The 25,932-nt window shown below is 38.4% G+C and overlaps 2 protein-coding genes across 3 annotated transcripts in view; both read right to left on the bottom strand.

Moving 5' to 3' along the window:
* The window catches only part of LOC126076250 (natural killer cells antigen CD94-like), a 204,283-nt gene that overhangs the window by 56,322 nt on the left and 122,029 nt on the right, over nucleotides 1–25,932 (bottom strand). The gene's annotated exons all lie outside the window — the stretch shown is intronic.
* Nucleotides 1–25,932, bottom strand: part of LOC126075170 (natural killer cells antigen CD94-like) — a 103,902-nt gene that overhangs the window by 2,877 nt on the left and 75,093 nt on the right. The window contains exons 1-4 of one of the 2 annotated variants that reach the window (XM_049882449.1): nucleotides 4,208–4,377; nucleotides 2,791–2,883; nucleotides 2,587–2,649; nucleotides 1,489–1,640 (exon numbers count right to left, since the gene is read on the bottom strand). In XM_049882449.1, coding sequence (XP_049738406.1) covers nucleotides 1,489–1,640; nucleotides 2,587–2,649; nucleotides 2,791–2,883; nucleotides 4,208–4,214 — 315 coding nt within the window. In that variant the 5' untranslated portion in view covers nucleotides 4,215–4,377. Of the gene's footprint in view, nucleotides 1–1,488; nucleotides 1,641–2,586; nucleotides 2,650–2,790; nucleotides 2,884–4,207; nucleotides 4,378–25,932 lie in introns of those variants that run through there. The other variant, XM_049882448.1, reaches the window with a different exon arrangement.

Below are 25,932 nucleotides of genomic sequence, written 5' to 3'. Positions count from 1 at the left end.
GCCCTTCTCCAGGGACCGGTTCCTCCTGATAACATGTCCAAAGTATGTGAGGCCAAGTCTTGCCAGCCTCGCTTTCAAGGAGCACTCTGGCTGTACTTCTTCCAAGACAGATTTGTTCCTTCTTCTGACACATCATGGTATATTCAGTATTCTTCACCAACATCATAATTCAAAGGCATAGGTCTTCCTTATTCATTGTCCAGTATTCACATGCATATGAGGCGGTTGAAATACTGCAGCATGGGTCAGGCACAGCTTAGTCTTCAAAGTGTCACTTGTGCTTTTCAACACTTCAAAGAGGTCTTTTGCAGCAGATATGCCCAATGAAATATGTCGTTTGACTTCTTGACTGCTGCTTCCATGGGTGCTGATTGCATGCAGATCCAAGTAAAATGAAATCCTTAACAACTTCAATATTTTCCTTGTTAATTATGATGTTGTTTTTGGTCCAGTTGTGAGGATTTGGGGCTGAAACTTCAAGTCCTTTTCGCTTTCAACTAGAGAAGTTCTGTCATCTGCAAATACTAGGTTGTTAACGAGTCTTACTCCAATCCTAATGCCACATTCTTCTTCATATATTCCAGCTTCTCAGGTTATCTGCTCCACATACATTTGATTAAGTATAGTGAAGGGGTACAATCTTAACACACACCTTTCCTGACTTTAAACTATGTGGTATTCCTTTCTTCTGTTCAAAGGGCTGCCTCTTGGTGCATGTACAGGTTCCTCATGAGCACAATTCAGTATCCTAGCATTTTATTCTTCATAATTTTACTTACAGTTTGTTACGATCCACACAGTTGAACGTCTCTGCATAGTCAAAAAAACACAGGTAAACATCTTTCTGGTATTCTCTGTTTTCAGCCAAGATCCATCTGATGTCAGCAATGATATCCCTCATGCCACACCTTCTTCTGAATTGAGCTTGAATTTCTGGAAGTCCTCTGTTAGTATACTGCCAAAACCGTTTTTGGGTGATCTTCAACAAAATTTTAGTTGTGCGTGATATTAATGATATTTTTTAATAATTTTTGCATTCTGTTGGCTCCCTTTTCTTATGAATGGGACCTTAGGAATTGGTAAGTTTTATGACCAGACCCTCTCTATTTTCCCTACATTGTATTCCAGAAACATGACAGAAGCTACATAATTATAAAAGAATTTATCAATTCAGTTAAAATAACTAAATATTCCAAAGTCATTTAGTTGGTTCTTGGAATAAAATGGTTAAGCAATGATCTATTACTTTGAAGTCATCCAGAAAATTTCTTTCACTTCATCTGGCATATTGATTTAATTCCTAGATGTAATTCTTTGAGAAATGTTATGTAGGTTTTATAGTGATTGCTTCAAAGTACAAAGCTAATAATCATTATTCAAATACAATCACACATTTACTCTCTGATTAAAGACTTGGTTCAAAATCTTCAGCTTACTTAGATATTATGTTTTCTGGAACAAAGAAAATGTGGAAACACGAGTACATACAAATTCATCTTTGCTTTCCAGCTGAAGAAGACTGGAATTGTGAGAAGCACAGAAATCCCTACTTTCTGCCCAAGTTTTTTCTTCATTGGAAAAGAAGTAACAATTGCATCGGTACCCAATCCACTTCTCTTGGCAAGAACAGCAGCCAGAGCCTAAGATGAAAAATAAAACATGACTGATGACATTGGAGATTTCTAGTATTTGTATTGCTCTTTATTCATTCAAAAACCATTTGCTATTTATTTTTTTCTCTACAACTAGTCTTTGAGCACACACTACTACACGCACTGCAGTGTGCTACGCTCAGGATTATAAATGTGAACAAGTCAGACACGATCATTTTCCTCATGGAGATTATATTCTAGAGGTAGAGTAAGACATATAATTACCGATCATTTATCAATTATATCATGATATTTTGGTAAGTATACAAAAAAAATTTATATATTCATTCAGAAACTGTACTTTAAGCTGGCTCTTACTGTATAATTAGATTTTAAAATTGCAGAAATCTGGGCACTACAATCTGAGACATAACTACTAATGAAAGTATAGGTACATTAAAAAAAAACTAGTTACAGGAAAAATATTCTATAATGGAGATAAGAAAGTATGGGTTATGAGCAGACAAAGGCCAGGAATTAGGATTAACTAAAAAAAAAAAAAAAAAAAAACTAGTGCCTTTCGATGGCACTAGTTTTTTTTTTTTATAATATTTACTGTAGTTTATTTATAATTTGTTAGTTAATAACATGTATTCACAGAGGACAGAAATCTGTTATCTCATGCTAATATCCTTATACCTCCCAGAAAAAAAAAAAACAAAAACCCAGTGCTGTCGAGTCGATTCCGACTCATAGCGACCCTATAGGACAATCCTTATACCTATAACATATAAATGATGTGCTCTCAATGTAATTTTATCATTCCTACACTACAGAACAGTGGAATGAGACTGTCCTAAAATTAGGGAAGTAAACTTATATTACCATATGTGATAAGCTATCATGCTACTCTCTGTTAAAAAAAAAAGAAAGAAAGAAACTGTCTCTTTTAATGTTCTACCAATACTGAGCATTTCCAAACATTGGAGCCTACCTTCTTGGGGTTCTACGGTGGATCCTGGAGAGGATGTTGGCTGAGTACTTTGTGTGGAAAATGCTGTGAGAAATTTTTAGAAATTTACATAATGAAGTACAGGTTTAAGTGTATCCCTGAGATAATATCACACACTAGCAAAATTCAACACTTACGATTAGTTTTATCATAGCATTCGTCTTTCTAAGATGCCAAAAAACTTACAGTTTTTCAACAAAATTCCCAAAGTAGCCATCAACAAAAGGCACACCACTGCCAAGGTTCCAGAAATCAGCTTCCATAAATTGTTCTGAAAAGCTGTAGAAAAAGAGAGAAAAGGCAAAGACTTAAAGAGCCAATGCAGTGGCTGTAGTTCTTAAATGCAAAACCAGTGAGAGAAAATCCAGAACTGTCAGGATCCACAGCACACATATGTAGAGAAACATTGGAGTCTTTGGGTCTTTTATGTGCTAACACTATCATCCAATACCAACTTTTTTGTGTGTGTGCGTTAAATTATTCCTCAGTAAGATTATCCACACATTTTCATCTCTACCAACTCTGTAAGTATATTTAACATTAGATTTTTTCTTTGTTTTTAATTGGCAAAGAAATGTAGAGATCCAGTGCAAAAAGAGATCAAGGGGCTCCAACTTCTGTTTTATGTGCTTACATTACAGGCATTTACTTTTATTCTCTCAGGAAAAATCACAAGGTAAATAGCCTGGTTCCCACCAGGTCGATGAGAAAATTGAGGGTCCAAGAATAACATCGTTTTCTCAAGGTATCAAAGCTAGCAAGTGTGCAAGTCAGACATAAAATTCAATCCTGTCTAAGCCCAGTGTCTTTCATGTACCGTACTCTACCACTGTCACTGGCAATAACACTATTGGTGGTATGTCTTTCTGCTAATCTCAGTACAGCAATGCTTTGAGGAATATTTTCCTGCTCATAGCTCTGTAGACGTAGTATAACACAAAGAGAGGAGCAGCTTGGAACTGGGGATGACAGATTCCAAAACCAATGTAGAGAGTAATTCTCTGGAGTGCTGAGTTCACTTCCTAGTATATTGAATTATGATATAGAAACAACCCTTTTTTTTTTTTTTTTTTTTTTGCTCTTACCCGAAGTTACTTGGTTATGGCCTTTCTCCTGAAACTATTCAACTTTAGGAGATGATGCATGGACTTTAGCATACTCCCAAAGAGTAATGTCACTGAAAATAATACAATTTTCAGACAGTCTGGGTGACATTTGGGAGTTGCAAGAGAAGCGCTAAAAAAATAAAATAAACACTTTTAAGCATTGTATCATTTATATCTGACATTATCTTTTTATTCCTGTGCTAGAATTATATTGATCATAATATAACCAGATGAATTCATTTCTCATTTAGAATTTAGATGGACCCATATCAGAAGCCATTCTGTTGGAAAAGCTTTCCAGGCTATTTTTCAGTTACAGAATAATGAAACAAGAAATTAAAATAAATGTAGCAGGTACAGACACAGGGAAAGACTAAAAAATTCACGGTGCATTATAACCCTTTCTCTTAAAGCTCTGCCCTTAAATTAGCCATGTCCGTGGGCTGCCTTTTTTGCATCCCTTTATCAGTTGATTTTCTGACTGGAGGCACACGTACCTGCCATGAGAGATGAAGTCCCAAGGTGGATGCAGGGAAAACACAAGGAGTGCTTGTTGGGGAAGAGTGGTGTTCGATCCCAGAACTGGGCTGGAAGCAAAGGAATCCGGAGAAATTCAAAAGAAAAAGAGAAAGAAAAAAATGTGTATTTACAGGATGTTCCTGAAGCATCTACTGGTGAGCCACATATGTGTAGTACTGAGCAAGAAGCAGTAAAACTACCAGCTTCTAAAATGTTCCGGATATCACAATACAGGAAATTCTCACTGTATTTTGCAATAGGAACCCTTTGATTAGCAGAAAAGAAGATGAGAGGGAGTTTGTGTTTTGTTTTTACTTTTAGTGTTTCAACATCAAAGTCATCTTCAACATATATTTGGAAAATATCAAAAAATGGACAAACAAAAGGTAAATTTATGTACTGCAATAAAATTCTACATATAATTTTCCTATTTTAATAATAATAAAAATTAATTTTGCATGAAACACAGTTTAAATCTTTTTAAGTATAATAACTTACATGTTTAAAAAAATGACTGGATAAGGAAGATACTATACATATCCTATTTTACCAGTGAGAAAATTGAGGCCGAGTAGGGCTAAGTAACTTGTCCAAGATTACTTAGGTTTGAAACTTAAGCAATCAAACCCATTTCTCTGTATTTATTATTTTCTGTGGATTTTTATTTCTTTTCTACTAGACAGACTTGTTGGTCTAACCGTGTCTCATTTCTGTATTTCCCATTCCAGCCTCATTAAATCAGCCAGGGCTGGCAAAGGAAAAAACGTAGAACCAGAGTATCTTCTTGTCTTAGGGTTCTCCAAAGAAACAGAACTGTTGAGACCTATATATCTAGAATGAGAGAAATTTACTTCAAGAGAAGTGCTCACACAATTATGGGGCTTGAAAGTTCAAAAGCCATAGGTCAAGTGACAGGCTGAAGACTTCTGCTGATCACGGGATTGTAGGGGCTGGCCAGTCCAAAATCTGTAGGTCAGGCACCAGGGGGAGACTACCTCAGGCTTGCGTCCCAAGACCTGTAGGTCAGATGAGAGAAAAGTACAGAGTTGAGAAAGAAACAGGGAGAGAGTTCTGCCAAAGTATCTGTTAATAGCCTGAAGGCAGACAATAACCTAAGGAAAACCACTTTCAACCAGTTGATTGATTACATTAGATTACATTACACAAGATTGTTACATTATGTTATAGAGCAGCAAGTAGTCTAGTATTTGACCAAACCACTGGCAATCATAGCTTAGCAAAGTTGACACATACAGTTAAATATCAAACCTCTCATTGCTGTTATATGTATATAAGCACACATGCATCTGTGCTCTAAAGCTCCCTCTCCTGATGTGATGGCTAAAGTGTGTGTCAAGTTGGCTGGGCCACGATTCTCAGTGCTTTGGCCGTCATGATATAATTCGACAGCTATGTAATGATGTAATTACCTCCATGATGAGATCTGCTATGAGCAGCCAATGAGTTGAAAGGGAATTCCCTTGGAAGCATGGCCTGCATTCATTATATGTGAACTTTCTGGCAAAGCTCACTGACTTTTCCTCACCCTGGATCCTGCTGCTGTCTCCAGTTCTGTTCATCTGACCTCTAGTTCTTGGGACTTGAGCTAGCAGCTTACCCACCAATCTTGGGATTTGTCAGCCTCCACAGCCTGTGAGCCAGAAGCCTGTTTTCTCACCTGCAGATCTCAGCTACATGAGTCAGGAGAAGCCTCCAGGCTAATCCATGGCCTTGGACCTTCTAGTCTCTACAACGATGTGAACCATTTCCTAGATATAAATCTCTCTCTCTCTCTTTGTATATAAATATGTATGTATATATGCTGAAAAAAACCAAACCCTTTGCCATTGAAGTGATTCTGACTCATAGCGACCCTATAGGACAGAGTAGAACTACCCCATAAAGTTTCCAAGGAGAGCCTGGTGGATTCAAACTGCTGACCTTTTGCTTAGCAGCCATAGCACTTAACCACTACGCCACCATGGTTATATATATATGTGTATATATATATATATGCTTTACTGGTTTTGCTTCTCTAGAGAACCCAACCTAAAACACCTGGTTTAAGCCCACACTTCAATACTTCACTCACTTTGCCTTGAAATCTTCTTTCAACACCTTAAACTCCAATGTTCCAGTCCCTTAAGATCCTTTGAACATGACTGTAGCTGTTCTAATTAACCCTATTTTTACTAATATGTTAATTATTGTAATTGTTTATTGTGTTATCTCATCCAGATAATATTCTTTTATTTCAATTAACATTCTTATGTCTTCAAAAGAGGACATTAATGGGAATTTCAAATGTAAGAGAGATAGGTAGAATGGGCATCTTGAGAGCAGGAACCTTCCTTAGTCCATAATGTAGTTTCTGAACATACAATCTACCGTTCATCTCGTATAAAAGCAAACTCCAGAATAAGTTTCATGGGCTTTTTGATTTGTTTTGTTTTCTAAGCGTTACAATTTACCTATAGAGTGCAAAATGTTAACACACTTGGCTGCTCACAGAAAGGTTGGAAGTTCGAGTCTACCCAGATGTACATTGGAAGAAAGGCCTGACAATGTACTTCCAAAAAATCATCCATTGAAAATCACATGGAGTATGGTTTTACTTTGATACACCTGGGGTCACTATGAGTCAGAATCAACTTGTCGGTAACTAAGCAAAATCAAAAACCAAACCCATTTCTGTCAAGCTGATTCTGACTCATAACAACCCAATAGAACAGAGTAGAACTGCCCCATAGGGTTTCCAAGGAGCGCCTGGTGTATTTGAACTGCTGATCTTTTGGTTAGCAGTCGTAGCCCCTAAGCACTTCACCACCAGGACTCCAACAATAACTAGTATGTTTTTTTTACTATTCCTATAGATGAACCTTTTTGTAAAGATAAGCGTTTCATCAACAACAACAACAAAACAAGATTTGTGGCTTGATTTCTTAGCTTCCATGAATTCAAAAATTTTTCATCTTTTTAATTTGTGTACATTGTGTTTATAAAGTTGCTTTTACTCAACCACTGTAATTGCTAAAATCTAGATCCTTATTGAAAAAATGTGAATATGAAATTTTCTTCTTCTAGCTTTGATGCAAATCCAAGTTGAGAGACATACAGTTTATAAGGATACTTTGCATAATTTGAAACCTATCGTCCCTTTTTTTTTTTTTTAACACTTTATTCTGTTTTAGGTGAAATTTACTTAGCAAATTTGTTTCCCATTCAACAATTTATACAAAATTTTTTCTGTGACATTGGTTGCTATCGCAACAACGTGTCAGCACTCTCCCCATTTCAGCCCTGTCTTCTTCATTTCCAGTCCTCCTGTTTCCCTACCCCCCTTGACTCTTCATCTTTGTTTTTGGTCTCATATAGTTGATTGTTCTAAGGTACACATTCCTCATTCGTGTTATTGTTATTTTTTAATAGGCCAATCCACTATTTGGCTGAAAAGTGACCTCGGGAGTGGCTTCAGTTCCAGGTTAAAAGGACGTCTTTATCAATTCAATAAGTTTGGTATTTTTTTTATAAATTTGAGTTTTGTTCTACATTGTTCCCCCCATTCTAACCAGGATCTTGCATTGTATGCCTAGTCAGAGCATTCGTTAGTGGTTGCCAGGCACTATTAGTTCTTCGGGTCTCAAGCTAGAGGAGGCTGTGTTTCCTGTGGGCCATTAGTCCAACGGACTACTTGCTTCCTGGAGTCTTTGGTTTCCTTCACTCTCCTTTGCTCCAGATGGGAAGAGACCAGTAGTTATATCTTGGACGATCACTCGCAAGCTTTTAAGATTCCCAGAGCCTACTCACCAAACTCTTACGTAGAACATTATATTCATGAACTGTGCTATGCCAGTTGACCTAGTTGTCCCCCAAGACTATGGTCTTTAGCCTTCAAGCCCGTTAACTTAGTCCCACCAAATGTTTGGATTTATGTCTAAGAAGTTTCCACAACTGTGCCTTCTGTGTGCTCTATTTTATGTATGAGTATATTCAAATGCCCACAACTATACCTAAATGCACACACCTACTCCCATACACCCTCCCACACCTATGAAGCAACATATCTACCTATGTAACCACTCACAAATTTTTCGTTGTCATTACTGTTGTTGCAGAATTGTATATGTTATAGCATCTACCACAGTTGTCCTTTATTCTTAGGTATCCCTCAGTGTCTTCACTTACCTTGGTCACGTTGTGCTGACTTCTCCAATATTTTCTGTTGTCTTCTCCAGAATTAACACGTGTCTACTATTTTGTACGTGGTTCTCCCTTCCTCCCCTCCCATCCCTAGTAGCCATCAGAGAATGTTGTTTTCTGTGTGTAAACCTACTCTTGAATTTTTATGAAGTGGTACCATGCAACGTTTGTTCTTTTGTGATTGATTTATTTCACTCAGCATAACATCCTCCAGATCATCCATGTTATGTTTCACACACTCTTCATTATTCTTTATCATTTCAAAGCATTTCATTGCATGTGTATACCACAGAATCTACCCTTTCTTGGTTTCACTGTTGGACAACACCAAATCAACAGAAAGCTGCTTAATTTTGCTCATCTTTTGCCCAGTATAAAAATGTCTTAAATGGTAGGAACTTAAGATTTTGCCTACAACTTTTGTATTGTATGTGACAAATTTGTGAGAATTGTGACACAATAGACACAAAAAGGGATTATTACTATACGTTTACACTATCAGGATCAGTTATTTTGAGGGCATTATTCTAATTTTTCAGAACCACGCTTTGTGATATTGAAATCATTCATTCTTAGTTCATTGACTCAGAAGTAAAAAAGTCAGCAAGGACATTTCCAATAGAAGAACTCTAGCCTCAAGTCACAAATATATACATACACACACAGACACACACCACATATATATGTACACATATGTGAAAAACCATTTGCCATTGAGTCAATTCTGACTTATGGTGCCCCCATGTGTATCAGATTAAAATTGCACACCCAGGATCTCTCTCTCTCTCAAGCCCTGGTGACGCAGTGATTAAGTGCTTGGCTGCTAACTGAAAGGTTGGTGGTTCTAACCGGCCGGCCGTGCTCCAAAGGAGAAAGATGTGGCAGTCTGCTTCTGTAAAGATTTAGAGCCTTGGAAACCCTATGAGACAGCTCTACCCTGTCCTACAAGGTCACTATGAGTCAGAGTCAACTTGATGGGAATGAGTTTGGTTTTACATACACACACACACACACACACACTCTCTCTCATATACATCTACATATACACATTATGTATCTCTGGAGTCCTGGTGTCACAGTGGTTAAAGCCACTGACTGCTAACTGAAAGGTTGGCAGTTGGAAACTACCAGCAGGCCCGTGGAAGAAAGATGTGGCAATCTGCTTTCATAGAGTGCCTTGGAAACCCTATGGGTTCACTATGAGTTGGAATGACCTTGACAGCAGTGGGTTATATATATACTCGTTTTGAGTTTTTTTTTTTAATCAGAGCTGACTCAATGGCACCTAACAACAACAATAACAACAAAGCCAGAATATTAGAAACATGGGAGGATGCTGAGAATATTGGACTCCATCAGAATAAAGAATATACCACTTTCATGTGCTTCCTCTATGTATGCGAGTTTGTGTGCACGCACATATTATGTGCTTGTACCAAAGCCCAAAAAAAATCATATATTAAAAGTTCTTCATTGACATAACCAAACCAAGTTTCATATCACTTGAGCAAGGATTGGATGTTCTGTGTTGGGCTAAAATCGTATTTAGTTGCACCATTCTGCTTCTGCTTTCAGTCATGTCATGCACTAGACGGTTTATCTTTGTCGTAGTGCTCCTAGGTGGTACCTGCATTGATGAGATCCAAGTATTAACTCACAGAGAACAGAAAAGGTATCTGACTACCAGAAACTTACAGATCCTGGGAGGGAGCAGAGCCGTCCTCCCACAACAAGGTACCACATATTTCATTATAAGAGATCCCAAGCCAGTAAAACTGTCGACAGTAGTTCAAAAAATCCTGCTTGGAAACACAGACAGACATATTAAGCTAACTTGAAGCTACTCTGGGATTAATATGCATCAGATGTGGCCTACCAATCACACAAACCAAATTCATTTTTAACTTCTAATTTAGAAGGTGCAGTCACAGGGCTCATATTTCTTTTATCAGACACATTTGTTTATGAAGAAAAAAAACAATACCACAAAATCTCACTTCACATTGGCATGCATTATGCTATAAAGGGAGTCAGAGTTTTCATGAAACACTTTCTTCATAGAGGATCACCACTGAAGTTTGATTGCAAATCAAAAGTATCTTAAGGGATAAATATGGATATAATCTACTAAACCTATACTCCACACAGGCTCTGCATACAGCTAGAGAAATTTTCACTTTTTGTTAAGAAGGGGGCAATTTTTATGATGCTGTATTTGTTGTTAGTTGCTACTGATCCAGTTTTGACTGATGGCAACCCACTGTATTACAGAGTAAAACTACTCCATAGAATTTTCTTGGCTGTAATCTTAATGGAAAAAATAGCCAAGGCTTTCTTCCACACTGACTGGTTTTGAACCACTAACCTTTAGAATAGCAGTTGAGTACAATCCTTTTGTGCCATTTAATATCCCATTTATTGGTTCTACAATATAGCCCAGAGATATGGCAAAGCAATATAATTACAAAAGAAGTTAAATTCAATTAAAAGAACTAAAAATTACAGTCATTTGGTTGGTTTCTTGAGTGAGTAAAAGCAGTCATCTCACATTTCTTCTTTGACTTCTCACTAAAAAGTTTCTTGCACTTTATCTAACATCTTGATTTTTATCCCCATGATGTAAATCTTTGAGGATTTTTATGAGGTTTAAAATGATTGTTTCAAGGTACAAGGAATTAATCGGTCATTTTTCAAATTGCAAAAGAAAATTATAAATGTTACTTTATGAGAACAGGCAGAGTTCTCTTACCCACAACACTAAAGGTCATCTTATTAAATGTTAGAAATCTATGTGCTGTATAATCATAAATATATATAGTTTTAATGCCTAGAGTATGTCTTAAACTATAACTAACCTTTAGAAGTAGCTTGCCTTGTTTCACATAATTGCATCTAGGTGATCAGGCTCGCTGAAACACTCAAAGATTAACAAACGTAACCTGTTTCCAAGACTCCAGAGGTCTTGTAATGGTGACTCACTGATTTTGTGATTATCTTAGCAAGGTTTCTATTCAAGCTTTGATAATGTTTAAGCACATACTGCTCTCTTATAAGATTTATGTATTCTGGCATAATTATCAATGTATCAAAGTTTTTTTGGTCAAAGCTATGAATAGAATTGTATATAAACACTTTGAAATTTTTATTAATTGGAGCACTCATTTCCACAGCAAGTAGTTTGTTGCCAAATTTGCAAATTTACTGTTGAATCTGCATAGCAATCTGTTAATGGTGTTCTGAGTTGTTTATTTTGGAGAAAATATAACCATCCATGGACTCTCTGATTAAAGACTTGAGACAAAGTGTTCAGCTCATTTTGATGCTATATTTTTCTGAGTCAAAAAAATGTGGGAAACAAAAATAAAGTACATGCCAATTCATCTCTGCTTTTCAGTTCAAGTCGACTGGAATTCTGAGAAGCACAGAAATTTCTACTTTCTGCCCAAGTTTTTTCTTCATTCAAAATGAGGTAACACCTGCATTGGTACCCAATCCACTTTTCTGGACGAGAACAGCAGTTGGAGTCAAAGAGAAAAAATAAAACATGATTGATGGCTCCGAACATTTAAAAATTTCAATGCTACTTACCCATTCAAAAATCATTTGTTTTTTATTTATATTTTCCACAAATATTCTTTGAGAATCTACTATATATGTTTACACCACAGCACACTATGTTCAGAGAATATTAATGTGACCAGGTGAGAAATGATCTTTTTCCCCATGAAGTTTATATTCTAGAGCTGGAGTCAGAATCATATAATTTCTAATCATTTATTAATTACATTTAATAATACCTTTGGTAAGTATACAAAATAAATTCATTATAATAAGACTGCACGTAGTTGGAGATGGAATGGGAGAAAGCTAGAAAAATCTTTTTTTTTTTTTAATTTCTTAAGAAAAGCTCCCAAAGCTGAGCTCTGCAGTATAAACAGGATAACTAGCTCAAAGAGAGTCTTTAATGGAGAAAGCCTTTTAATGTATTTCCTGAGTCAGAAAAGAAGATAGGTGCATTGATGGAATTCTGGTTGCACAGTGGTTAAAGTGCTCAGCTGCTAACTAAAAGGTCAAAATGTTAGTCATTTGAATCCACCAGCTGATCTTCCAGAGAAAGACGTGGCAGTCTGTTCCCATAAAGATTACAGCTTTGGAAACCCTATGGGGCAGTTCTACCCTATCGTATCAAGTTGCTATGAGTGGAGTATGGGGCCTACCTCCCTGGAGTTCTATGATGAGTCCTGGAGAGAATGCTATAAGAAACAATGAGAAATGTAGTCAATTAGGTGCAGATTTAAGTGAAGCCATGAGATAACAAAATATTACACATTAGTAAATAAAATCTCTGTTACTAAATGATTTTATCACGGATTTGATCTTCGTAAATACTCGTCTAGAGAAACTTGCCAATTATTCAATAAAATTCCAAAGATAGCCATCAACAAAAGACATATTACTCCTAAGATTCCAGAAATCAATCTCCTTGCAGTGGTCTGAAAAACTAGAGAAAGAGAGATAGGGAAAGACTTATAGAGCAAACAAAAGGACTGAAGTTTAAAAACAGAAGCCAATTAGAAAGACTCCAAAAACTTTTTTGATTTTATGTCAATGAAACATTGAATGACAAAGACATTCAACTCAGGACTCCACCCGATGCCAAGGCTTTTATGTGGTGTACTTTATCAATCAGTGAGACTATCCATACATTTTCTGTGCTATCATCTCCATCTCTAGAAGATAGTAAAGCAAATTTACCATTATCTTTTTTTAATTCTACAATAAGAGGAGATCAATAAGCTTAGCTTCTGTTTTAGGAACTGACAGAGCAGACATTTACTTTTATTCTGTCAACAAAATAAAAAAGTGAAAAATGTATGATTGCCATTGGGTAGATGAGAAAACTGAGGGTTCAAGAACACCATTATTTTTTCAAGGTGTCAAAGTGAATAAGTGTCCATTTCTTGAGTAAGATATCAAATTAAATATGTCTAGGCCCAAAGTCTTTCCTTTAACACTTTCTGTCCTTGTCACTGACAGTAACACTACCTGGAGTGTATCCTTCTGCTAATCTTAATGCAGGCTCTGTCCTGAGAAATGCCTTCCTGCTCATAGCTCTGTGGAGGTATTGTAGGCAATAGATGAGACAGGAGCACTCTGGACCTGGTGGGAGACGTTCCACAATCAATGCATGCTTATACCTCAGAGACCTGGATTTGTATTCCTACGTTGAATTATGACACATAAACAACCTTTGTTACAAGAACTTTACATTTTCTCATACCCAAAATTATTTGCTTATGGGCTTTCCCCCAGAACAAAACATCCAGTGTTAACACAGGATCAATCTGAGATGATTCTGCATTAACGTCAGTACGCCCTCAAAGACTGTTGTTTTAACTAACAACAGTATAAGTAATCCAATTCTAAATCTAGGTGATCTCTGGATACAAATGGTCAATTTTTTAATAAAACAGTTTGAAGCATTATCTCGTTAATATTTGGCATTCTCTATTTCTGCGATAGAATTGAGGCCAATTTTGTTCTTTTTCAGAATTTGGAGGTACTTCTCTCAAAAACCACTCCTTAAACCTGTTAAACATCAGAAAATACTTTCTAGATTAGAAAATTTACAATTAGAAGATTAAAATCAATGTGGAAAGTACAGCCACATGGCTAGCCTAAAAATGCCCGCTGTCATTTTTGTCTATTTTCTTAAAGCTCAGCCCTAGTACTAGTCATGTCCCCGAGATATCTTTCCTGGACATGTAATATCTGTATAATCTCATTGGGGGAATGCATATCTGCCACGAGTAATGATGCTCCAAGGCTGATGCAGGGAAGGCACAGATGAGTGCTGTCTGAAGAAGAGCGCCGCTGGATCAGAGGGTTGAGCTGGAGGCTATGGAATTCAAAGGTGCATATGAGGAAATTTAAAAGAAAAATTGCAAATTTAAATACTGTTCTTCATCATCTGTTGGTGAACCACATATGTGTAATATGAGCAAGGAGCTATAAAATGACCAGCTTCTAAAATGTTCCAGATATCACAAAACAGGAAATTCTCACTGTACTTTTGTAAAACGAACCCTACGATTAGCACCAAAGAAGTGAGAGGGAGTCTTTTTTCATATGTTTGAACATCATAAATAATATACATAGTCATCTAAAAAATATATTTGGAAAATACTGAAAAAATAGACAAAGGTAAATCTATTTAGTATAATAACAATTCTATGCAGACTTTTCCTCTCGGAACCATAATAAATATTCACTTTGTGTAAAATACAGTTTAAAGCATTTTACATGTATTAATTCATGAGTATAAAAATGGCTTGATAAGGAATATACCGTAAAGATCCTTAATAGATGAGAAAGCTGAGGTCCAGTAGAGCCAAGTAAATTGTCCAAGATCACTTAAATTTGAAATCTAGGCAGTCTTGCTCCAGAGTTCATGTGCAATATATTTCAAATCAAGTCCAATGCTTTCTGTCTATATTTTCTGGAGATTTTAATTTCTTTTCTTTTGCACAAAGTGGATGGTCTAACCACCTCTCATTTCTGTGTTTCCCATCTCTGCCTCATTTACATCAAGGAGAGGCAAAGATTTAAAAAGCGGAACCAGGATATCTTCCCATTACTGTTACATGTTTACACCCATATACACAAACACACACACACACTTGAAGGTCAAAACGTAGAATCAGAGTATCTTCCCATTTCTGTGTACACACACACAAACACCTATGCACACGCACACACATATACCTGTGCTTTAAAACTTCTTCACCTGGTCTAAGCCAACACTTCAGTGCCTCACTCAGGTTAGCCTTGAAATCTTTCGACACTTTGCTCTTCAGTGTTCTAGTACCTTAAGGTCCTCTGAACATAACTGCAGCTGTTCTAATCTTATTTTTACTAAGATGTTAATCACTGCAATTGTTCATTGTTTCATCTTATTCATATAGTATTCTGACATGTCAGCTTACAACTTTTTTTTCTCCTCACAGAAGGATATTAGTGGAAATTTCAAATGTGGGATAGATGGGTAGACAGGTAGTCTTGGTGCAAATGGCCTTGATCTGTGGTATGGAACCTGGACATACAATGAACCATTCACCCAGAAATAAAAGCAGACCCCAAAAAAAGATTTGTGGAGTTTTTTTTCTGTTTGTTTCTTTCCTTTGTTTGTTTAAGCAATCTAATATTCTTTTTTTTTTTTTAATTTTTATTAAGCTTCAAGTGAACGTTTACAAATCAAGTCAGTCTGTCACATATAAGTTTAAATACACCTTACTCCATACTCCCACTTGCTCTCCCCCTAATGAGTCAGCCCTTCCAGTCTCTCCTTTCGTGACAATTTGGCCAGCTTCCAACCCTCTCTACCCTCCCATCCCCGCTCCAGACAGGATATGCCAACACAGTCTCAAGTGTCCACCTGATACAAATAGCTCACTCTTCATCAGCATCTTTCTCCTACCCACTGTCCAGTCCCTTCCATGTCTGATGAGTTGTCTTCGGGAACGGTTCCTGTCCTGGGCCAACAGGAGGTTTGGGGACCATGACCGCCGGGATTCCTCTAGCCTCAGTCAGATCATTAAATCTGGTCTTTTTATGAGAATTTGGGGTCTGCATCCCACTGATCTGCACCCTTAGGGGTTCTCTGTTGTGTTCCCTGTCAAGGCAGTCATCGGTTGTGCCCAGGCACCAACTAGTTCTTCTGGTCTCAGGATGATGTAAGTCTCTGGTTCATGTGGCTCTTTCTGTCTCTTGGGCTCATAGTTATCGTGTGACCTTGGTGTTCTTCATTCTCCTTTGATCCAGGTGGGTTGAGACCAATTGATGCATCTTAGATGGCCGCTTGTTAGCATTTAAGACCCAGATGCCACATTTCAAAGTGGGATGCAGAATGTTTTCATAATAGAATTATTTTGCCCATTGACTTAGAACTCCCCTTAAACCATGGTCCCCAAACCCCCGCCCTTGCTCCACTAACCTTTGAAGCATTCAGTTTATCCCGGAAACTTCTTTGCTTTTGGTCCAGTCCAGTTGAGCTGACCTTCCATGTATTGAGTATTGTCCTTCCCTTCACCTAAAGTAGTTCTTATCTACTAACTAATCAGTAAATAACCCTCTCCCACCCTCCCTCCCTCTCCCCCTCGTAACCACAAAAGTATGTGTTCTTCTCAGTTTATACTATTTCTCAAGATCTTATAAGAGTGGTCTTATACAATATTTGTCCTTTTGCCTCTGACTCATTTCGCTCAGCATAATGCCTTCCAGGTTCCTCCATGTTATGAAATGTTTCACAGATTCATCACTGTTCTTTATCGATGCGTAGTATTCCATTGTGTCAATATACCACAATTTATTTAACCATTCATCTGTTGATGGACACCTTGGTTGCTTCTAGCTTTTTGCTATTGTAAACAGAGCTGCAATAAACATGGGTGTGCATATATCTGTTCTTGTGAAGGCTCTTATTTCTCTAGGGTATATTCCGAGGAGTGGGATTTCTGGGTTGTATGGTAGTTCTATTTCTAACTTTTTAAGAAAACACCAGATAGATTTCCAAAGTGGTTGTACCATTTGACATTCCCACCAGCAGTGTATAAGAGTTCCAATCTCTCTGCAGCCTCTCCAACATTGCTTATTCTGTGTTTTTTGGATTAATGCCAGCCTTGTTGGAGTGAAATGGAATCTCATCGTAGTTTTAATTTGCATTTCTCTAATGGCTAATGATGGAGAGCATTTTCTCATGTATCTGTTACCTGCCTGAATATCTTCTTCAGTGAAGTGCGTGTTCATATCCTTTGCCCACTTCTTGATTGGGTTGTTTGTCTTTTTGTGGTTGAGTTTTAGCAGAATCATATAGATTTTAGAGATCAGGTGCTGGTCGGAGATGTCATAGCTGAAAATTCTTTCCCAGTCTGTAGGTGGTCTTTTTACTCTTTTGGTGAAGTCTTTAGATGAGCATAGGTGTTTGATTTTTAGGAGCTCCCAGTTATCTGGTTTCACTTCGTCATTTTTGGTAATGTTTTGTATTCTGTTTATGCCTTGTATTAGGGCTCCCAGGGTTGTCCCTATTTTTTCTTCCATGATCTTTATCCTTTTAGTCTTTATGTTTAGGTCTTTGATCCACTTGGAGTTAGTTTTTGTGCATGGTGTGAGGTATGGGTCCTGTTTCATTTTTTTGCAGGTGGATATCCAGTTATGCCAGCACTATTTGTTAAAAAGACTATCTTTTCCCCAATTAAATGACACTGGGCCTTTGTCAAATATCAGCTGCTCATATGTGGATGGATTTATATCTGGGTTCTCAATTCTGTTCCATTGGTCTATGTGCCTGTTGTTTTACCAGTACCAGGCTGTTTTGACTACTGTGGCTGTATAATAGGTTCTGAAATCAGGTAGAGTGAGGCCTCCCACTTTCTTCCTTTTCAGTAATGCTTTACTTATCCGAGGCTTCTTTCCCTTCCATATGAAGTTGGTGATTTGTTTCTCCATCACATTAAAAAATGACATTGGAATTTGGATTGGAAGTGCATTGTATGTATAGATGGCTTTTGGTAGAATAGACATTTTTCTATGTTAAGTCTTCCTATCCATGAGCAAGGTATGTTTTTCCACTTAAGTAGGTCCTTTTTAGTTTCTTGTAGTAGTACTTTGTAGTTTTCTTTGTATAGGTCTTTTATATCTTTGGTAAGATTTATTCCTAAGTATTTTATCTTCTTACTGGGGCTACTGTGAATGGTATTGATCTGGTGATTTCCTCTTCGATGTTCTTTTTGTTGATGTAGAGGAATCCAAGTGATTTTTGTATGTTTATCTTATAACCTGAGACTCTGCCAAACTCTTCTATTAGTTTCAGTAGTTTTCTGGAGGATTCCTTAGGGTTTTCTGTGTACAAGATCATGTCTTGACAGTGTCCCACATGATTCTTATGGTTTCTTCATTTTTTTTCATTATTTTATCTGATTTTTTTTTCAGCTATATTGGTGTTAATTCCCTGGTCCTCCAGATTTGCCACTCTGCACTCTAATTGCTCGAGTCTGCTCCTCTGACTTCCTATTGAGTTGTCTAATTCTGTAATTTTATTGCTAATCTTTTGGATTTCTGAATGCTGTCTCTCTATGGATTCTTGCAACCTATTAATTTTTCCACTATGTTCTTGAATAGTCTTTTTGAGTTCTTCAACTGCTTTATCAGTGTGTTCCTTGGCTTTTTCTGTAGATTGCCTTATTTCATTTCTGAGGGCATCCCTGATGTCTTGAAGCATTCTGTAAAGTAGTTTTTTATATTCTGTATCTGATAATTCCAGGATTGTATCTTCATTTGGGAAAGATTTTGATTCTTTAGTTTGGGGAGTTGTAGAAGCAGTCATGGTCTGCTTCTTTATGTGGTTTGATATACACTGCTGTCTCCGAGCCATCACTAAGATATTGTAGTGATTTATTCTATATTTGCTCACTGAGTCTTATGTTGTTTTGTTTTCTTTCAATAAACGTAGATGGGCTACTAGATTGTACTGTCTTGATTGTTGTAGCCCTTGACTTACTTATGACCTATTACTGGCTGGTTTGGGCTGTTACCAGATATGTAAGCCTGAGCCCATTCACTATTGTTGAGTAGAATCTGATTTTGGGTCATGAAGTGTGTGATGCACACTGTCACCTATCCACCTTGAGAAGTAATGACGATAGTTGTGTGCACCAGATTCTAGTAGCAGCTGGGGTTCACACTCCATGGGGGGCAGGATGCTGACAGGCTTTCCCCAAGAGTCAGTGAGGTAGGTGTATCTCTATTCCTAAAGCACCTTGGTGGGTGGGCTCTGCAGCTGTACCTTAGGCCCCCAATGCAAGTCCCTCTACAGATTGGTAGGTGTCACCCTCCTTAGACTCTTAAGGCAGGAGGCTAGGTGGTCTGAGGGGAGCTTCCGCCCTCAGTTCCCTGTTGTGGGTCAGTGAGGGCTCTGTTGAATACACAGAGATATCAGACCTGGGAAACTTGTCTTTCCAGTAAATCCACTAATACAAATGCAGTCAGATCCCTATCAGAAATGTGTTTGTGTTATAATAGCCACCTTGTTCCCTGTAGGGATGAAAGCCCGAGACTGTGGATCACATATTCCTGGCTGGAGCTGGTTCTGTGTTTTTACTCCAATTAGGGAAGGATTTTTGGTCCCTGGGTTTTTTGTGGTTGCTTCTCTCAGGCCAGAAGAATGGGTTAGGAAAAGACCAAAAAAAAAAAAAAAAGAGAAAAAAAGGAAAATAAAAATCGCGGAGCAGTTCTCCCTCTGGCTCAGGAAATTCCAATGTTAATGAAGCCACCTGGGAAGGGGAGGGGAGGGTTCAGAAAAACAGGAGAGAGTAGCACCCCAGAATATAGACGAAGTTACTTATCTTGCTTGGGATGACTGTTTTATCTGAGATTCCTGAGGGGCGCGTCACCTGTGTGCGCTGGCTGGATAGAGATTGTCCCCGAGGGTCAGGCCCCGCGTCCCATGCTTGCGCTGTCTCAGAAGCCGCCGTTAGTTCTTCCGCTCCCAGTCCAAAGCCCGGCACCAAGGTTTCCTGAGTGGGATGCTGGCTCCAAGCTCTGAAAATAGTCGCTGCTTCCCCGTAGTTGTTCGTTCTCGGTCTCTGTCACTCAGGTCAACTCTTGAAATCTGTGTTTGTTGGTCAGGGTTCGTAGATTGTCATGTATGTGATTGATTCACTTGTTTTTCTGAGTCTTTGTTGCAAAAGGGATCTGAGGTAGCGTCTAGCTAGTCAGCCATCTTGGCCCTCTCCTCCGCAATCTACTATTCTTATGAAGTCCATTGGTGATATGAACAGTTAACACAATCAACTGCTAACAAAAAGACTGAAGATTCAAGTCCACTCAGAGGTGCCTTGGAAGAAAGACCTGGTGATCTACTTCCAAAAAGTGAGCCATTGAAAACCTACAACTCCGACACACATGGCCATGATTTGGGGTCAACACGGCGGCAACTGTTTTGTTTGTTTGTTTAATAGTCTTATGGATAAATATTTTTGTAAAGATGGGATTTACATCAAAAAAAAAGAAAAAAAGGACTCTGGCTTGATTTCTCAGTTTTCATGAAGTCAAAAGTTTTTCACCTCTTTAATTTGTATCTATTATATGTATAGAATTACTTTCTTTCAACTACCAAAATAGCTAAAATCTCAATTCTCACTGGAGAGTGTAAACCAAAGTTTCTTCATCCAGATTTTATGCTAATCCGGGTTCAGAGACCTGATATTTATAATTGATTCTTTGCCTGATTTGAGGAACCACTGGTGGCGTGGTGGTTAAGTGCTACGGCTGCTAACCAAAGGGTTAGCAGTTCAAATCTGCCAGGCGCTCCTTGGAAACTGTACGGGGCAGTTCTACTCTGTCCTATAGGGTCACTATGAGTCAGAATCAACTCGATGGCACTGGGTTTGGTTTTTTTTTTTTTTTTGCCTGATTTGAAGGCAAATCCTTTCTAGACTTTAGTGTTGTACAACGTGGAGCTGGCAGAAAGCTGCCGAATTTTGCTCATGTTTTGCTTTATGTAAAAACAATATCACAAAATATGAATTTAGAATTTCGCTTTCAGTTTTTGTTTTTGCATGTAATACATTTGTGAGAATTGTGACGGAATATGCAGTAGAGATTATTACAACATTTTTAACCCTCTCAGTACCAATTATTCTGAGACAATTATTCTGTTTTTAGAACCACATTTGGTGATATTTAAATTATTAATTCTTATCTTTTACTTTTTAGTCCATTGACTCAGAAGTAAAAAGTTACCAAAGACATGTCCAGTCAAAGAAATCCAGGCTCAAGTCACAAGTATATACAAAAATACACACACAGAGAAGTGTATACGTGTGTGTGTGTATATATATATATATATCCATTGTGGCTGAGTTGATTCTGATTCATAGCAACCCTATAAGACAGAATAGAACTGCCTCATAGGGTTTCCAGGGCTGTACTTATGGAAGCAGAATACCACATCTTTCTCCCATAAAGTGACTGGTGGATTCGAACCATCGACCCTTTGGTTAGGAGCCAAGAACTTAAGCACTGCACCACCAGAAATACATAAATGCTGCTGTGATGCTAGAAGATATGCCACTGGTACCTCAAATACCAGTAGGGTCACCCATGGTGGACAGGTTTCAGCAGAACTTCTAGACTAAGACAGACTAGGATGAACGACATGGCGATCTACTTCCAAAAAAAAAAAAAAATGAAATGAAATAGCAGTGAAACATTGTCTGATACAGTGCCAGAAGATGAGTCCTTCAGGTTGGAGGGCATTCAAAATATGACTGAAGAAGAGCTGCCTCGTCAAAATAGAGTCAATCTTAATGACATGGATGGATTAAAGATTTGGGGTACTTCATTTGCTGATGTGACACTACTTAAAATGAGAAAAAAAGCTGTGAATATTCATTACTTATCAGAACATATAATGTACAAGTTATGACACTAGGAAAATTGGAAATCATCAAAAATGAAATGCAACATGTAAAAATTGATATACTAGGCATTAGTGAGCTGAAATGGACTGGTATTGACCATTTTGAAGTGGAAATCTATATGTTTTACTATGCCGGGAATGACAAATTGAAAAGAAACGGCGTTGCATTTATTATGAAAAAGGACATTTCCATATCTATCCTGAGGTAGAAGTCTGTCAGTGATAGGATAATACCCATATGCTGACAAGGAAGACCAGTTAATACAACTATTATTCAAATTTATGAACCAACCACTAAGGCCAAAGACAAAGAAATTGAAGGTTTTTACCAACTTCTGCAATCTGAAATTAATGAAACATGCAGCCAAGATATATTGATAATTACTGGTGAGTGGAATAAGAAAGTTAAAAACCAAAAACAAGGATCGATAGATGGAAAATAGGACCTTGGTGATAGAAACAATGCCAGAGATCGCACGATAGAATTTTGCAAGACCAATGACTCATTCACTGGAAATAACTTTTTTCAATAACATAAATAACGACTGCATATCTGGACCTCACTGGATAGAACACACAGAAATGAAACCAATTACATCTGTGGGAGGAGATGATGGAGAAGATAAATTTCATCAGTCAGAAAAGGCAGGGCTGACTGAGGAGCAGACAATTATGCGAGTCAAGTTGAAGCTGAAGAAAATTAGAACAAGTCCAAGAGAGCCAAAGTACGACCTTTAGTATGTCCCACCTGAATTTAGAGACCATCTCAAGAAGGTCCTTCCCATCAATCTTCCCCTGATCTGGGAGCTTCTCAAGATAGGGACCCCAAGTCCAAAGGATGTGCTCTGCTCCTGGCTCTTCTTTCTTGGTGGTAGGCGTTCCCTCCCTGCTGTGCTTTTTTCTCTCTTTTGTGGGTGAAAAGAGAGTGACTCAAGATACAACATAATCCTGTAGATTGTGTCCTGCCTCATTAACATAATGGACACTCACTCCCAAATAGGATCATAACCACAGGCATAAAAGCTAGGATTTAGAACACATAGGATAATCACCTCAGATCACAAAATGGAGGACAACCACACAATCCTGGGAATCATGGTCTACTCAAGTTGACACGTATTTTGGGGCAACACAGTTCAAGCCATAATATAAGGTGTTGGTGAATGTAAGAATGGTGTGGCAGAGGTCTCCTCTAACTTCACAAGGGGGAAGGTGAATCAAGATCAACAGCCCAAAGCTCATTCCTACGAGACGAAGGTCAGACAAGCCTCCACCCTCCAACCTTTTTACCAATTCTGCCACCAACTATCCCTCTCATGGCACTTCCTACTTCTCTGCTGGTTTGATAATTTGTTGCAATGGCCACACAGAACTCAAAGACAATTCTCATGATCATGAAGTTTATAGGGAAGTAGCAGGTTACAAGTCAGGTTCAGGAACACTGAAAATACAGTTCTTCATCAGGACAGCCTCTGCTCAGCTCTGCCACAGGCGTGCCTCTTTCTGGCCCCTTGGCCTCTGCCCTGCTCAGGCAAGTGTTACAAAGCTCTTTTCAGCTCTTCCAATAAGTGCCCAGAGCCACCCTACTTTGCCAGTAAACCTCTGCCTGAAGGCACTCAGCTCTCTAGCTCTGTGGATTGGTGAGCCTAGCTCCACTGTAAGTGCCCGGAGATACCCTGCTTCACCAGGAAGCCTCCTGTACTCTTTCTCTGTGGGTCAGTACACCCACCATGCCATTTCCTGCAGGTGGTCTGGTTCTGCTGCCTCTGCTGCCATCATTTTTCTTCCACTGCTCCTCACCATCTCTGGCCACCTCTGATGTTACAGCTCTCTCCCTCTGTCTCCACAGTCTAGGAGGTTTTCAGCACACGTATCCTGGGTCCAAAGGATTTGCTCTACTCCTAGCTCTTCTTTCTTGGTGGTCATGAGGTCTCATTTTCAGCCTCTGGGGTGGCTCATTTTAAGCCTAGTGGGATGGCAAAATTAACCAATCCCCTCATTAGGGTTCCATACACCTCATTTTCATGGTCCCACACCCATGAAGGTGCCATGCAGCACCTTATTTACATTAGTAGCAAGCTAACCAAGCCCCTTAGTGAGCCTTAAGCCCCTAGTCATTTGATGTCATTTAGAAAGACTATATTTTTTTTATTGCTATAAGGGCTATATTAAGTAATTCACTGCACTGAAGCAAAGAATATTGAATATACCATGGACTGCCAGAAGAACGAACAAATCTGCCTTGGAGGAAGTACAGCCAGAATGTTCCTTAGAAGCAAGGATAGCAAGACTTCATCTCACTTACATTGGACTTGTTATCACAAGGAACCAGTACCTGCAGAAGGACATCATGCTTGGTAAAGTAGAGAGTCAGTGAAAAAGAGGAAGACCCTCAGTGAGATGTATTGACACAGTGGCTGCGACAATGGACTCAAGCATAGCAACAATTGTGAGGATGGCACAGGACTCGGCAGTGTTTCATTCTGTTGTACATAGGGTCATTATGAGTGGGAACTGACACAATGGCACCAACATCATATATATATATATAAAATATATGTATATGTACACATACGTACACAGACACATGCTCATGTTCTTGTATAAATAGACATCACGTGTGTGTATATATATATACATATGTCATTGTTGAGTGCCATTGAGTCAATTCTGACTCTATATATGTATTACATATATATGTGTGTGTATGTATATATATATATATATATATATATATATATAAAACCAGACCCATTGTTGTCGTGTTGATTCCCGCTCATAGCAACCCTATAAGACAGAGTAGAATTGCCCTATAGGGTTTTCAGGGAGAAGCTAGTGGATTCAAACTGCTGAGCTTTTGGTTAGCAGCCAATCTCTTAACTACTGTGCTGCCAGGGCATCTATATATATGTCTGTGTGTATACTATGTATTTTTAACTTTTCCCTGAATTCTTTCAGAACTGCATGCCAGGTTTATCCCTTTTTGTGCATAGGCAGTTGTGCCACAAAATCTCTGCCACTCATCCCCTCCTGTCGCAGAGGTTGCCATTGCATCACCCATACCCACTGGAACTCTTGGTGAGTTCTGGCAAGTGATTGATTGTGTCTCTGTGTCTGGGCCATTGTTTCTCCCAGAACTGCTGAAAGCCTTGATGCTCTCGTAAACAGCAGTCCAGAGATGCTGAGGAATTACTGTCACCTAGGATGAGGCCTCAACCAATGACGCTCAGGATGTGGAGTAGCCCAGCAATCTTGGCCCCGTGATGAGACAGTTCCGAACCTTGTGTTTTGCCCCATTTCCTAGAGTTAACATCCCTTCCCTGTTTATACTGTACACTTCCTGAATAAACTGGTTGCACTAGAACCTTTTTCAGGGTGGGAGGCAGAAAGAACTCAGATTGAAATCCTGCCAAAACATTCAACTTCGCTTACATAAACTTGTTTTGAAAAGTCATGCATCCTTCCTAAAAATGCAGATGGACACCTTCATCACTCCTTGCAAGTCCTCTCCTTCCCTAGTGTCCACCACAGGTCACCGTGCTCTCTTTCCTGTAATTTACTGCTTACCCAGTGCACTTGTTCAAGGCAAATGGTGACTCCAATCACTAAAGTGTCATTCAAACCTGAGCAAAGACCTGAGGAAAGGAAACTGAGGTCCAGTTAAGGCAGTGAGATCTGATGTCTTTTCACTGCCTGGATGGTTAACACAACATGTTTCAGAACACAGTAACAGTACATATGCCAATAGCCTCAAATGAGAAATTTATTTTATTTATTATTATTATTTATTAAGCGTTTGGGAAATTTTTGCATGCTCAGAGTGAAAAGGAAATTGTCAGCACTGGACATAAAAGTATTCTCTCCTTTTAGGCTAAGGAAGGGATCCCCAGGAAGGAAATAAAGGACTGTGACCTGGTTAAGGGTCTTTGCACACATGCCAGTAACAGATCTACTAGCAAACACTGGTTGAGTTCGCCAACCAGAGTCCTCATGTATGAAATGTTTTTAGTATGTACCCAACCCTTT

Source organism: Elephas maximus, chromosome 4 (genome assembly GCF_024166365.1).
Source record: "Elephas maximus indicus isolate mEleMax1 chromosome 4, mEleMax1 primary haplotype, whole genome shotgun sequence".
NCBI lineage: Eukaryota > Metazoa > Chordata > Mammalia > Proboscidea > Elephantidae > Elephas > Elephas maximus.
Note: the sequence above shows the minus strand (reverse complement) of the source record. Positions and strands in the feature narration are given on the sequence as shown.